Here is a 12790-nt window from a genome sequence, read left to right on the forward strand (position 1 = left end):
TCAATTGAATTCACAAGTATAAGCCTTGTCATTAAATACTTTGTCACTGAGAACTGCTCCTGTATATTGTAAACGCATGCACATGTGCATTTGTGTGCTAAAAAACTTGTGAATGGAAAAGTCTCACATAAGAAAATCTGGACCCAACTTTAGATGGCACGTTCCACTCACCATTGCTAATACAAAATACTCTAATAGAGTAGTCAAGTTTATGTAGAAACGAAGCCACTAATGCATGTAGTGCTGAATAGTTTTGATATTTCATAAACAGTATGGTATCGTCAACTTGATACTGCAGTATCACTAAACTTATCTGTAGTTCTAGAGTTACAGTAATGGTAGAATTTGCATTGAAAGCCAATTGCAGGTTTATACAGATGTACTGCAAGTATACTTCTTCATACAGGTTATTTTAGCTATGATATAAGATGTGCATTTTAGAATCCACGGTATTTGTGGTAGTCAAGATATTGGACGGTATCAAAAACAGATACTGCTAAATTATTAATATTGATACACACTATAGTAATATAGCCTCAATGGACACTAAGTTTACAAACAATAAAAAATTTTGTACTTGGTCCCATTTTTACATCAACGCATACTGTTATTCTATTTTCAAATATTTTATACCATAACTTACCAAATCTATTCCTCTCTATTCAACTCACCCTTGAATTTTGTACTCTTTTACAGGCATGTTATTTTATTTTTTGCATGTAAACTTTGTTGTCAGTTGCTTTACCAGTTAGGCAGCCAGTGGAGGCAAAGCCTATATGCTTACCACAAGCCAAGGAACCTAAGCAAATATCTTTAAAGTGAAACTTACAAGGGGTTTGAAGAAATCCAAGACTTTGATCCGCAGGCCACCCTTCAGTAGTATAGCTTGATGGCTGTTTTTGTACCTATATCTGCATACTTATGTGTCCACGTACATTAATACATGTCTTCTATGTGAAATATTCAGGTAATCTACAAACAACCTGCTGCATGTGTCCTTTGAAATGTTGTATTGGAACCACAATAATCAAAAAAAAAAAATTATACATCACCATGATTTTATAAACTATGTAATGTGTTAACACAAATTAAAGTTGGGTCATATTAAAATTTAGTTCCACATAGAGTGTGGCCACTCCAATAAATCAAACAGTTCAGAGTTAAATTCTCGATAAAATACTTTCAATTGTTCACGTTCTGACTCAGATAGCTTGTGATGCTCAGGCTCTGCCTGCAAGTCAGGGTTGGCATTATATATCTTTGATACAATTAACTTTATTACTTCATTGTCCATGGGAGATAATCCTACAAATGTCATTACTTCTTTCAAGACACCTGCTGTGTTTTGAAAAAATTCCTCACTATTTAGGATAAGAAAATTTTCAGAAGGGAAATTGCACAACCAGTTATATAGATGCACTAGGTAAAGGCCTTCAAATAAAACATTACCTGAAGGAAGGAACAAGCAAAGTAACTTTTCTGGATGTTCTATTGCCTTGTCTACTCCTCTTGCTGCCTTTTTTCTGTTAAATCTTTTCAGTGCCCTGATCGTAAAATTTGATATGTGTGACTTTTGACTGTATATGCCATCAAATCCAACCTTCACACGAAATCTGAAATTAGATTGAAATCTTTCAACAGGATCGCGAAGTAAAGCAATAAACTTTATTTTTTCAGCATTGCTACAAGTTTGGTACAACTTCTTTGGTACATCACAAGCAACAAAGTTACCAACAGTACTGTCACATAAAATCGTATCATTTCTTGAAAACTGGTTTTTGTACCACTCCCAGGGATTATCGTAGTACCTGGTGAAGTAGCCTGTTTCCCCTGCATGAAAATCCATGTTTAAATTTGCACCAGTGAAGTTTGGGTGTTGAGATAAATATTGCACTAGTGAAGTGGTTCCTCCCTTCCTGGCTCCAATGATAAATACCTGGGGACAATCATCGTGTAATGGCTGCCCTAAAGCGTCTTTGTTGATTAAATAAGGACGACAAGTTGCACGATCAAGCTTTAGCTGATTCCCCACTCTACTCAAATCATGATGTCGGTGTGTCACGTTTTGATCGTTATCAGGTATTTTGAAGCCTTTTTGGAATCGTATGTGCTGTTTTGTTGAAGTGAGACTAATCGGCACTTTCACTCGTACAGCGTATGTAGCAAACACGATCACAGCAACTATCACTGTCCATATTGAGATAGTCTTCTTCATTTGTTTACATCCAGATGCAGATGTCCCCGCCCTTCTACAGGTGTGGCTCTTGTACGTTCAGGGAATAGGCGCCCATAGAAACTAATCGAAGGGGCGGCCGCAACACAAACAAGCGCCTACCAGAACACGTAGATCAATATCTGTCCCTCCATATATATTATGAACTCTTGAGCAAGCATGTACACAACAAAAACATGTCAGCAAAAAAAAAAGGCAATGAATGTATATAACACACACACACACATTTATACTACATCCCAGTCATCTTCATTGTCCCCTTCTGGTATCTGATGTGACTTACAAACATTTAGAACATGAATTTGACGCTTTGACATTCGTCCAGACTCATTAATGCCCCATAACTGGCCACATACGGTGGCAGAAATTTGACAGAATTTTCCAGCAATGCATTTCCAGTAGTCACCCACTGCATTGCCCTGCTTCACTCCATACCGACAGAGAATTTCTCCACCAGGAGACAATGCCCACACAAAATTGTTGCTGCAGCAAAGATTAATGGCCCTACAGTCAGGGACTTGCTCCCATTTGTCTCCAAGTGGGAAGGTGTCAGTGACACCGTGACGAATATACACATTATGGTGTGTGTCACAAGCCCACACTAACCAATCCTCTGGTCCTACAACTACCTGTGACAAAGGTGCTGGAGCATCCACTTCTACCCAAGCAGGTGCCAATGATGAGCTCTCAGCTCTGCTTACAATTCCTATTCTCATCAGCGGAACTCCTTCTGAATTCACCATCCACACAACTTGTTTTCCACAAGACAACCATGAAATATTGTAGTAGTCGTGCAGTAGTCCCATGTCCACTAAACTCCAGTCAAGTCCAGTTGGGTTTTTCTCACTAATTCCATTCCTGGAATATATTCCTTTTTTGGTGACAATCCACACAGCGGTACTGGATGTTGTAATGTGTGTGATGGTAGACGGACATTCCACTTGCATGACTGAGCCTTCTTTATCAAAACAAAACAATTCTTTGGTGGATCGTAATGCCCACACCAATCCCCCTTTGTCAAGACATGTTGTAGAGGCTGAAACTCGGGTCCAAAGAGATAGAGTCATTAATGCTTCAGAGCTCACACTAACATAGCGATTACCTGTGACCAAGCCGCAGTTATGTCGTATAGTCCCTTTGCCATCCAACAACCACACCCCTTGTGAACTAGTTGTCACCTTCCTAATAGCATCATTTTGCTCACTAAATGAGCCGATAGTGTTCTTTATCACGCTGACTGGAAGGGAGTGACTTATACGGGTTGATAAGGAATCAATCCGAGTTGTGATTAATTCAGGAATAACTGATGAGACCTTGTTAGCAATGGCACCAGCAAATGAATGCTCTGCATTGACTGGTTGTGCAGTACTGACGTTCCACCATGCTCCTATACCACAAGGACTGGTTGGGGCAACTCCACAGTGAAACAATACTTCTCCTGACTGATCTATACCCCACACAACACCATCTCCTGCCAGTGATACACTCTCCAGTAAAATACTATTAACTGTTTCCCATTTTACATGGGATAAACCAATGGATGTACCTACGGCATGTACTGTACCGGCACCATCACAGACCCACAGAACATCGTCACAAAATGATATCCTCTTGGCAAAACCAGCATTCAAGTTGGTGTAATTCCATCGGAATCCTTCAGGGCTAAGAGCACTTACACCATCTCGACTAATTAGTTTCCCATCCTGGTTTACTGCCCACACACACGATTGTCCCACTGTGATCAGTTTCAATGGCTCTTTGTCTACCTTGGACCAGGAGACTCCACAAGGTGACTTGTCTGTTATCCCTCTACGAACATAAGACTGTCCCTTAAGGAGGCCCCAGATGATCGACCCAGATGGGGAAGATGAGATGTACTCCATATTATGCTTGTCTGAGTGCCATTGAGCAGCAACAGAATCATACCAATATGCACCACCTTTACTGTCTATCACCCATAAAACATTGCCTGTAGCAGCAATCCGAGCTACCCCTTGCTTCGAGGGGCAAGCAGAAAGTACACTCCAAATGTCTGCCTTTGAATTGGCAAGCAATTCATCTGTATTCGGTGATAACGTTTTACTTGGTTGCTGGGCTGTTTCTTTAGGCTGCGGTGAAGTAACACGAAACAATTCTCTCTGTTTCTCCCTCTTTGTTGCCATATCATCGATAGCCTTCTTAAACAATGATGTGAAACTAGCACCTTTGTTGGGTGTGAGTTGGTCTGGCAGAAAAGGAGCAATCGTGCTTTCTTCATCTTCTAATGGAACAACGGAGTCTGTAGTACTCTTCTTAGTATTATCATCACCATCATCAGTGTGCTGTAATATGACCTCAACTTTGTTAGCAGTAGCATCAACACCAGTAACATTCTCAGGTTTTGTTTGATCTTCAACTGCAGCGACGTCTTTTTCTGCAGTATCTAATGGAATTGAGGCTGTGTGGTCGCTTTCCAGCTTGTCATGGCCTTCATCTTCATGTATTCTCTCAATAGAGTAACCTACTACTTCTACAGATGCAGCATCATCTTGGCTAATGGGTGAACTGCTGCTTGCAACAATATTTGGTCCACTGTCACTATTGTCCTGACTTTGCTCTTTATGTTTATCATCAACTATATTAAGTTTATCATCAACTATATTCTGATCATCAAGAGTTGGTGCATCTACTTGGGTGTGGCTGCTGTCTGTTAAAGCATCAACTTCTTCGTGGGTGTGGCTCATGTTTGTATCATCCTCTGTTATAGGGGTGTGGCTAATATCCATAAACACGTCACTGCGAGGGGTTTCCCCATCATCATAAGCACTTGTGTCAGTGTCAAGATGATGACGATCGGGAATTGGTGAATCTGTAATAACAAGTGTATGAACAATATCCATTATTCAGTATACTACATCATTAAAATTTTGTTGCAACATTCCCTAAAATAAACAATTCCCAAGGGTGAAAAGTTATGGGAACACATAACACAGAGAAATTGGTCACACATGCATGTACAATACATGTCTGACCATAATTCAATTTGACAGCATATAGAGGCCATCAAAGCGCTAATGATATATAGTACGTTCACATTGAGCTGAATCCTGAAAAACAGCTAAAAATTAAAAAGTGGATTTTTTCTAACCAGAGTTAACATTTCAGCCAACCAGATGATTGTTGGTAACAGCAAAGGTGTCAACAACAGACACGTACGGTTTGGCTCCATTACAAGTTCGGGAAAGGGCTGTAATGGACAATGTACTTATATGGCTTCTCCACAGGAAATGTATTGTGCAAATTTTGATTGGCCATAATTATTGTCAAACATTTGAACAAAAAGATTTTGAAATATTCTTAGCGGGTCAAGCAGTACTACAAATGAGCCAAATTTCAAGATCGTGTGCATGAGTTATTCAATGTTTTTGAGGATTCAGCTCCATGTGAACATACTATAGTTAAGGGCATGACTCATTTTGGTACAGGGGATTTATTACTTCTTGCAACATTGGAGAGTGAAGCATAGAGCGTGGTATGGCTTCACAAACATGTGTAGTATGGTGGTTGTTTACTGTTATTCCTAATATGGACTATAGAACAACATTCTTTGGTCAATTAAAGAAGGAGTGTAATGGACTACTGGAATGGTGGAATACTGGAATGGAATTTTTTAAAGTTTAATATTATTTTTTACATCTAAATAAGTGCAACTCCTCCCTTTAAGTAAGCAAATAAATAGTATTCTCCTTGAAGTCAGCTCTTTTAGCATATTTTTCCTCACCACAACACTTGTATGACTTAAAACTCAATACTTGTCTGCAACTAACTGTCTTAATGAAGGTTCAGTTCAGTGTGCAATGTACAACAATCTTTGGCTTAAATTTTGTTTTCTGACATAGCTAATTGTGGAAAAGGCTCATTGTAAACGCTTACAAGATAGTCCCATTTCACTTTACCCAAAGATTTTCACTTAGGCTTCTAGGATAGTGGTAAACACCTTGTACACCTCTGTGTTCGCCCTCCAGTGCCTAACTGGTAAAGTTGATAGTAAATAAATGAATACTTCATTATACAGTGAATGTACTTTTACAATGCATACATGTAATCAGCTACCTAGCTAACTTTTTATCATTTGGGAACAAGGGTTAAGTCATGATCAGTATTCCCAATAAACTGCTTATGCAACTGACTTTACAATACATTTTACATTGGTAAACTTTGTCTATGGTGAGGTGAATTATGTTAAAAGAGCTGACTTCAAGGGGAATCCTATTTATTTGCTTACTTAAGGTGAGGGGTTGTACTTATTTGAATATAAAAGCTGTTGAACTTTAAAAAATCCCATTCCATCATTCCAGTAGTCCACCATTCCAGTAGTCCATTCCACTGTTTATACACTCCCAATTAAAGAAACCATATGATGCTTTATGCTGCTTTTTGAAATTTGCCTTCTGTGTTGCAAAAAGTAATAAATCCCCTGTAACTAGAAAATACTGCAAACCAAGGCCATACATATATTTTTGTGGTTGTGCATATGACATGCCAACTTTACTTTCCACATGTGTAGTCCATCTAAACAACTCTAACACAGTACCCTCATCAATATTATAAACCAACCTTGCACAGAATGAGATTTCTTTTTTTTCTTCTTTTTCTTTTTCAGCACAGACTGCACAGCAATGGAAGAAGAAGGAGTCTCCACAGATGAAGGAAATGAGTGTATCTGATGCACACGATCTTCAATACTCATTTCAGCTAGAGCCAATGGAGCCAAAGGTTTCTTCACTGGAACAACACCATCAGGAATATCTTGAGGTAACTCAGTTGATGCAACTGTAGGAATATTAATAGCTGCAGTACTTGGTTGAGGTGGAACATTTACTGCAGTACTAGTGTGCTCTTCAACGTGTTCAGTTTTAATTTGGTCAATGCAATCAGTTTTAAGTTGTTCGACATGTTCAGTTTTAGCTTGGTTGATGTGTTGTTCAGATTTTAACTGATCAATGTGCTCACCAGATTTAACATGACTACTACCAACATCAGAAACGTCACTACTGGATTGTGTTGACTCTTTGGGGGTAACAAGTGGGGGCACAGGGGATGCTTTATAATCTGCATGTATAGAGAGCTTCACCACTGGTGGCTTTTGTGGTCTCAAAAGGTATACAGAATCTCCGGAGCTAGTTATATCAATTATGGGGGACTGATCAGCAAGTGACGCCACTACTCCACTGCAACTGGGGTCCAGCACCCATAGTGCATGTTGATTATGAGTGATGACATATTTGTTATCCCACAAGTATAGCATGGTAAACTGTGTACGATCAGTAATAATAGGATGAGAGGGGACCACCCCTAATAGAGGAATTATTGGTATGGTGTCCTGTGCTAAAGCTTCACGATATTTTGATGTTGATAAAACCTAAAACAGACCAACATACAAGTAGAAAACAAACATTGGAAGTGTTGTTATTACCGTTCCATCTAGGGATTTTGCTTTCCACAACCGCAACCCAGGTCGTGCCACAAATATTTCACTACTATCTGCAGCAAAACATGCACCATAAGGACCAGCCTTTCTATCTTGATGTCCAATCTGTTGGGAAAGAGAAGTTACCATTCATAGGTACGTGTACTCACTCATCCCCTCCCCACAAATGCCTTGGCTTTGCTTGTACATGCACACACATGTGCACATGGACAAACACTGCACACACGGACATACTAGTGCTAGATGCAAGTACACACGTACCACACACATGCATTACACAACACAAAAAACAGACAGATACACATGTTTCACACCTGACTCAGCTTTCCTGTGAGGTACTGCATGGTGAAAGTAGCAGCAAGGGTACACACAAGCAGGTAACGACCACGAGAGCACAATTGCACAACATGTGATCCAGTTTGCAGCAGCAATGAAGTACTGCAAGTAGACTATTAACAAAACACAGCATGCACATCACACACAATTAAGTGTCACAAGATGGCACAATGTATCTACAACAATAATGAATACAATTGTGCATGTGGTGGTGGCTTTCAATGTGAATGTGCATGCCAATTGGATGCATTGCTATACACATTTGTGACAAGACAATATTATAACCTGGTCGGAAAGGTTGAGTTTATTTACAAATGGAAAGTGCGAGGTGCCCTAGCAAAAAACACAAGATCCTGTACTTTAACGAGATGAACTAGTGACACACCGTGCTTACCTCATTCAGTTTCACTGTAGTTACCAATACTTTGCCAGAGGAGAAGCCAGAAAATAGACGATGCTTGTTCCACACTAATGCAGTCACTGCACACTGGTGTGCCTCTCGCACGAAAGCTTCACTAGGCTCAGTGGCCATCTGGTTGAAGAATATCATCCTCACCACTCCATCTTGAGAGCCATATGCAACACAGTTTAATTCAAGACTTAGTTTTACCACAGTGACTGTGTGTTTTATCTCCTGTAACAATGAATAATAATTTTCCAAATGGGCATTATTTAGAATCAAGTAAATTATTCTCACATGTAGTTGAAAGAGGCGATTTCGTTGACTGTGATACACGCACACTAGTCCAATGTTTGAGCCTAACGCTATCCACGGCTCCTTCACGTCAAAACAAGTGTAATGTACAGCCAGCCTTCGCAGCCCTGCAACCTCCGGTAGCTTCTCCAGTAAATCATCCAGTCGTTCCTTTTCTAGTAAAACTGGATTAGACCCTTATGTAAAGCCTATAATTAATACTAATGAGCTACAGTAGTTGTGTACTAACCAGTCCCTTGCGTCGTCATTTCTGCTACTCTGTCATGCTCGGTCCTAAAATTTACGGTGATTTACGCTTTCTTCGTAAATAGTTAATCCTGGGGAACTACCTGAACTACCGACTTTCAGCCTCGCTTTCAGCAGCAGTACAGCATGTAATCGCTTTTACGGTTTACCCCTACTCCTCTACCCGGACGATTGTACAAGTGAGTGATACACTGTATATTAACTCCAGATATTTATAAAAAAGAACTATACTGTTTATTCTGTAAAAGTAGCTATATATAGTCGATCGGCGGACAAATGGCTAACCCTAGCAATACATGTATTCATTTGTTATACCTACAGCTGCGTGACCGTTTCAAACAATTATTCTGCGTGCGTTTTTACACACAAATACGAGCACAAATAATGTTCTGTAGTGTAGCACTTAAACCTGAGATGGTCATTTACTTTACAAAAATAGCCCGGCTCAGGCCTCCAAATTTCTTATGGGATTTTTAGCACATAAGAGAGAGAAACCATCATGAAAACAGCATGGAGTACAATTACGTAAGTGAGTGAGGTGAATCCTTGGACACACACAGATGGGCAGTCGATTGCCCCCAAGTGGGTGTAAAATACAAAAAATAGTTTGTCCATATAAGGGGAGGCACGTAAAGAGTCCTTTGGAGCCCTAAATGATCCAGACCAGTCAAAGCCTGCGAACCAAATTGTTCCAGTTCTCAGCCTGATAGTAAACAAAATGACTGAAATGCTAATTTCAACCGCAAAGTTTTGCATTCATTATGAAGAAGTTTTTACATGAAACGGACATAATTTGGCTTAATCACAGAACACTGTAATTTTCGCAAACTAACCTGCAGAACTAATTCACAGTGCTTTTGTTTCATTGTAACACTAATGTAGTGAAGGTTAATGGCTGTCAAGACATCAAAATACCTCATAGCATTCCCTTCCAAATATCCTCCATTCAATTCGCCGTAGAAAAAGTAAGCAATTTTCAACCTTAATATGATGCACTTAAATTTCCTCTGATTTCCTTCTGCTATAGCTCATCTTAATCACTATTCACAGCTCTTTCCAAATCTGGTTCGGAATCCGAGGTATCCATCATGTGTCACGGGTTATTACGCCTTTTATTGCATGCCCCCGAAACTCCCAATACAAAATGTATGGGGAAATTTGCTACACCCGATCGGTTTAGGCCATTTTGACGCACCTAAATTTCTGCGAATTAGACTTCTTTTGGTATCATTGTACTTGCAAAGGGTTTCTCTACATGTATCAAATTCATAAAGTTGCTAAACAGACTCGAGGTAGGTGGTAAACAATAATTAATTTAATTTTTAATGGTTTTTCAGGCATGGCCCACGAAAAACATTACCCGAAAGCCAGCCTGACTTTTCCCAGACGACGATGAGGCAGTATTGGTTAGGTAAAACTAAGCTCAAACAAGCCTTCAGACCAACCTGAAATGCTTTCAACAGGTTGGTATGGAGTTTAAAAATATATATTTAACTGAGTTTTCTAGTAACTGACTGACTGACTGACTGACTGACTGACTGACTGACTGACTGACTGACTGACTGACTGACTGACTGACTGACTGACTGACTGACTGACTGACTGACTGACTGACTGACTGACTGACTGACTGACTGACTGACTGACTGACTGACTGACTGACTGACTGACTGACTGACTGACTGACTGACTGACTGACTGACTGACTGACTGACTGACTGACTGACTGATGCCTTTAGACAAACGTAACTTGACAACGGCTAAGGCTACAGGCTTGATTTTTTCACTGTTCAATGTTGCTTCAGCCCAAGAGGTGCCTTTTGCCATACCGCAGTACGTACAATGCATTCTTCATGGACTTACCAGTGTCCTCCTTTGTGTCCCATTCATCTTTGCTGATAGCAAAAAGTGTTGATTTGGTGGTAGCACGTGATGGCTTCCTTTCGTAATGGAAATCATCCGTATTTTTCATAGTGGCTACTTTGATTGCATAGGTGCTTTCGAACAGTTCTTGATTCATACTGCTGTGTAACAGGTTGAACATAGCTGACAACAAAGCATAATGGATACTTCACTTTTCAGACGATAATTGATATAACTGGGGTGAATGGCGCCGTTTCTTTCTTTTGATGCGGTATGCGTGAGTTCACCGGTCATAATAATAATTTACAAAGTTTAAGTACGCAAAAAAAAAATGGAATTTTCATCTAGAGTAGGGACCATAGCACATTGATAAAAAGTACTGAAAAAAGTTGGAGTAGTGCATGATATTAAATCACAGTAAAACAATAAAAAGTGTTATATCCCTACTGCACCATTATGGTATCTTGAGCACAGTAGGGATACCATAAACTCTGGTTGTTAGGCACATACGGTTATTAAGCGCATATTGCTTGTTAAGCACATATGGAATACTTACGCTAAACACTTCCTGTTAAGCGCATATAGTTTAAATCGCTCCTACAAGCTAGTACTATGTAGAATGGTAGTAAAATACCAATAGAACAAACCAGAAGCATCACAGTACACTCAATACTTCGCCAGGCACGTGTCTAGCAGATACCACCAACTGTATTAACGATAACTGCACCTGACTTTTCAGGACTGTTGTTTCCTCAACTGAAGTAAGCTATTTGACTGAACACTGGTAACTAAATCGCTAGAAAAATGTGGTGGGAATGAGTAATACTCTCCTAGAACAAACCAGTTATAATCACTTATTAAACGCATGCACTTAACAAGCGTAGCATATTTCTCAAATAATTCCTCTGAAAATTATAAGCGCATGCGCTTAATAACTGGAGTCTACTGTATAACACTTCTTAATGTTTTTATATCATGCACTACTCCAGCTTACAACTTACAGTGAATTAATTAGTGATTATATTACTTTCCGTTTAAATCACTAGTACATACTTCTAACTACTCCCAGGATTAATGACCGCTTCATGCACTGGGGGAACTGCATAATCCACACATGTACCAAGTGTGAATTTTATCACTAATCATATACAGTAACATTTTGTTGGGTAATGGAAAAGGTCTATAACTTATAGTCCTTATGTGCGGAGAAAAACAAGGGATTACCTTTAGACTTTTAACTATCATAATTTATGTACCTTTCCTAAAAAAATGTAATTTTAAAGCTCCCTCTACACTCTATAAAGGAATTGAAATGTCCTAGTGATTCTCCTTAGTCTTGTCTAGCTATATAATAGTGCATAAAAACATTCTAGAATTTAAGAATTATTATAATTTAATTTATAGTGAATTCTATAAGCACTTGTTAAACTACTAGCTAGTATACCATAAAGTGAGTGTAAAGAATAGCAAAAGAAAGTATACAACTTTTTAGATTAGTAAACAACTTTACACTTGGCACATGTTGAATCCTGTACATGCACATGATTGTATAGAATTTAGGAGCCTATTATCAGGATGTTTACATTCTACAATGGAATTTAATGCTCTCTAATGAATGAACCTTTAAATTTCAATTCATTAATTATGTTTTTCCACTGGTTGTGCCTCAGTATATTGCTCAAGCGTAAAAGTTTTCATTACCAGCCAACAGTTTAATTGGTATAGGTGGTAGCTATTAAAGTTTATGAATGTGTATAGAGCTTATATGTGATCAAAGTCGCCGAATTTGACAAAACCAGGATTCCACACACATCCAGTCTTATGACTTTCAGAACTCTACTAGTATTGGGCATAACTGTACTAATAGAGTATCTCAGTCTCGCATTGGCCTTCCCATTATGGTGTTTAATTTATTTGAAAGGCTCCT

At 39.1% G+C, this 12790-nt stretch overlaps 2 protein-coding genes across 3 annotated transcripts; both read right to left on the minus strand.

Annotated features, from left to right (window-relative positions):
• Window positions 1-1007: 1007 nt before the first annotated feature.
• Window positions 1008-2286, minus strand: LOC136268183 (heparan sulfate glucosamine 3-O-sulfotransferase 1-like). The gene has a single exon (XM_066063443.1). The coding sequence runs from the start codon at window positions 2213-2215 to the stop codon at window positions 1112-1114; it is 1104 nt and encodes a 367-aa protein (XP_065919515.1). The 5' UTR covers window positions 2216-2286; the 3' UTR covers window positions 1008-1111.
• Window positions 2287-2380: 94 nt separating this feature from the next.
• Window positions 2381-9120, minus strand: LOC136268182 (tectonin beta-propeller repeat-containing protein 2-like). Of its 2 annotated transcripts, XM_066063441.1 has the most exons (8): window positions 8984-9120; window positions 8737-8930; window positions 8434-8673; window positions 8325-8372; window positions 8018-8152; window positions 7689-7808; window positions 6830-7634; window positions 2381-5081 (listed from the first exon to the last, which is right to left on the minus strand). In XM_066063441.1, the coding sequence occupies exons 1-8, from the start codon at window positions 9000-9002 to the stop codon at window positions 2461-2463; spliced, it is 4182 nt and encodes a 1393-aa protein (XP_065919513.1). In that variant the 5' UTR covers window positions 9003-9120; the 3' UTR covers window positions 2381-2460. The 2 variants fall into 2 exon arrangements, with proteins under 2 accessions (XP_065919513.1, XP_065919514.1); XM_066063442.1 differs by lacking the exon at window positions 8325-8372.
• Window positions 9121-12790: the final 3670 nt, after the last annotated feature.

The sequence above is a fragment of the Dysidea avara genome, chromosome 10 (assembly GCF_963678975.1).
Source record: "Dysidea avara chromosome 10, odDysAvar1.4, whole genome shotgun sequence".
Lineage (NCBI taxonomy): Eukaryota > Metazoa > Porifera > Demospongiae > Dictyoceratida > Dysideidae > Dysidea > Dysidea avara.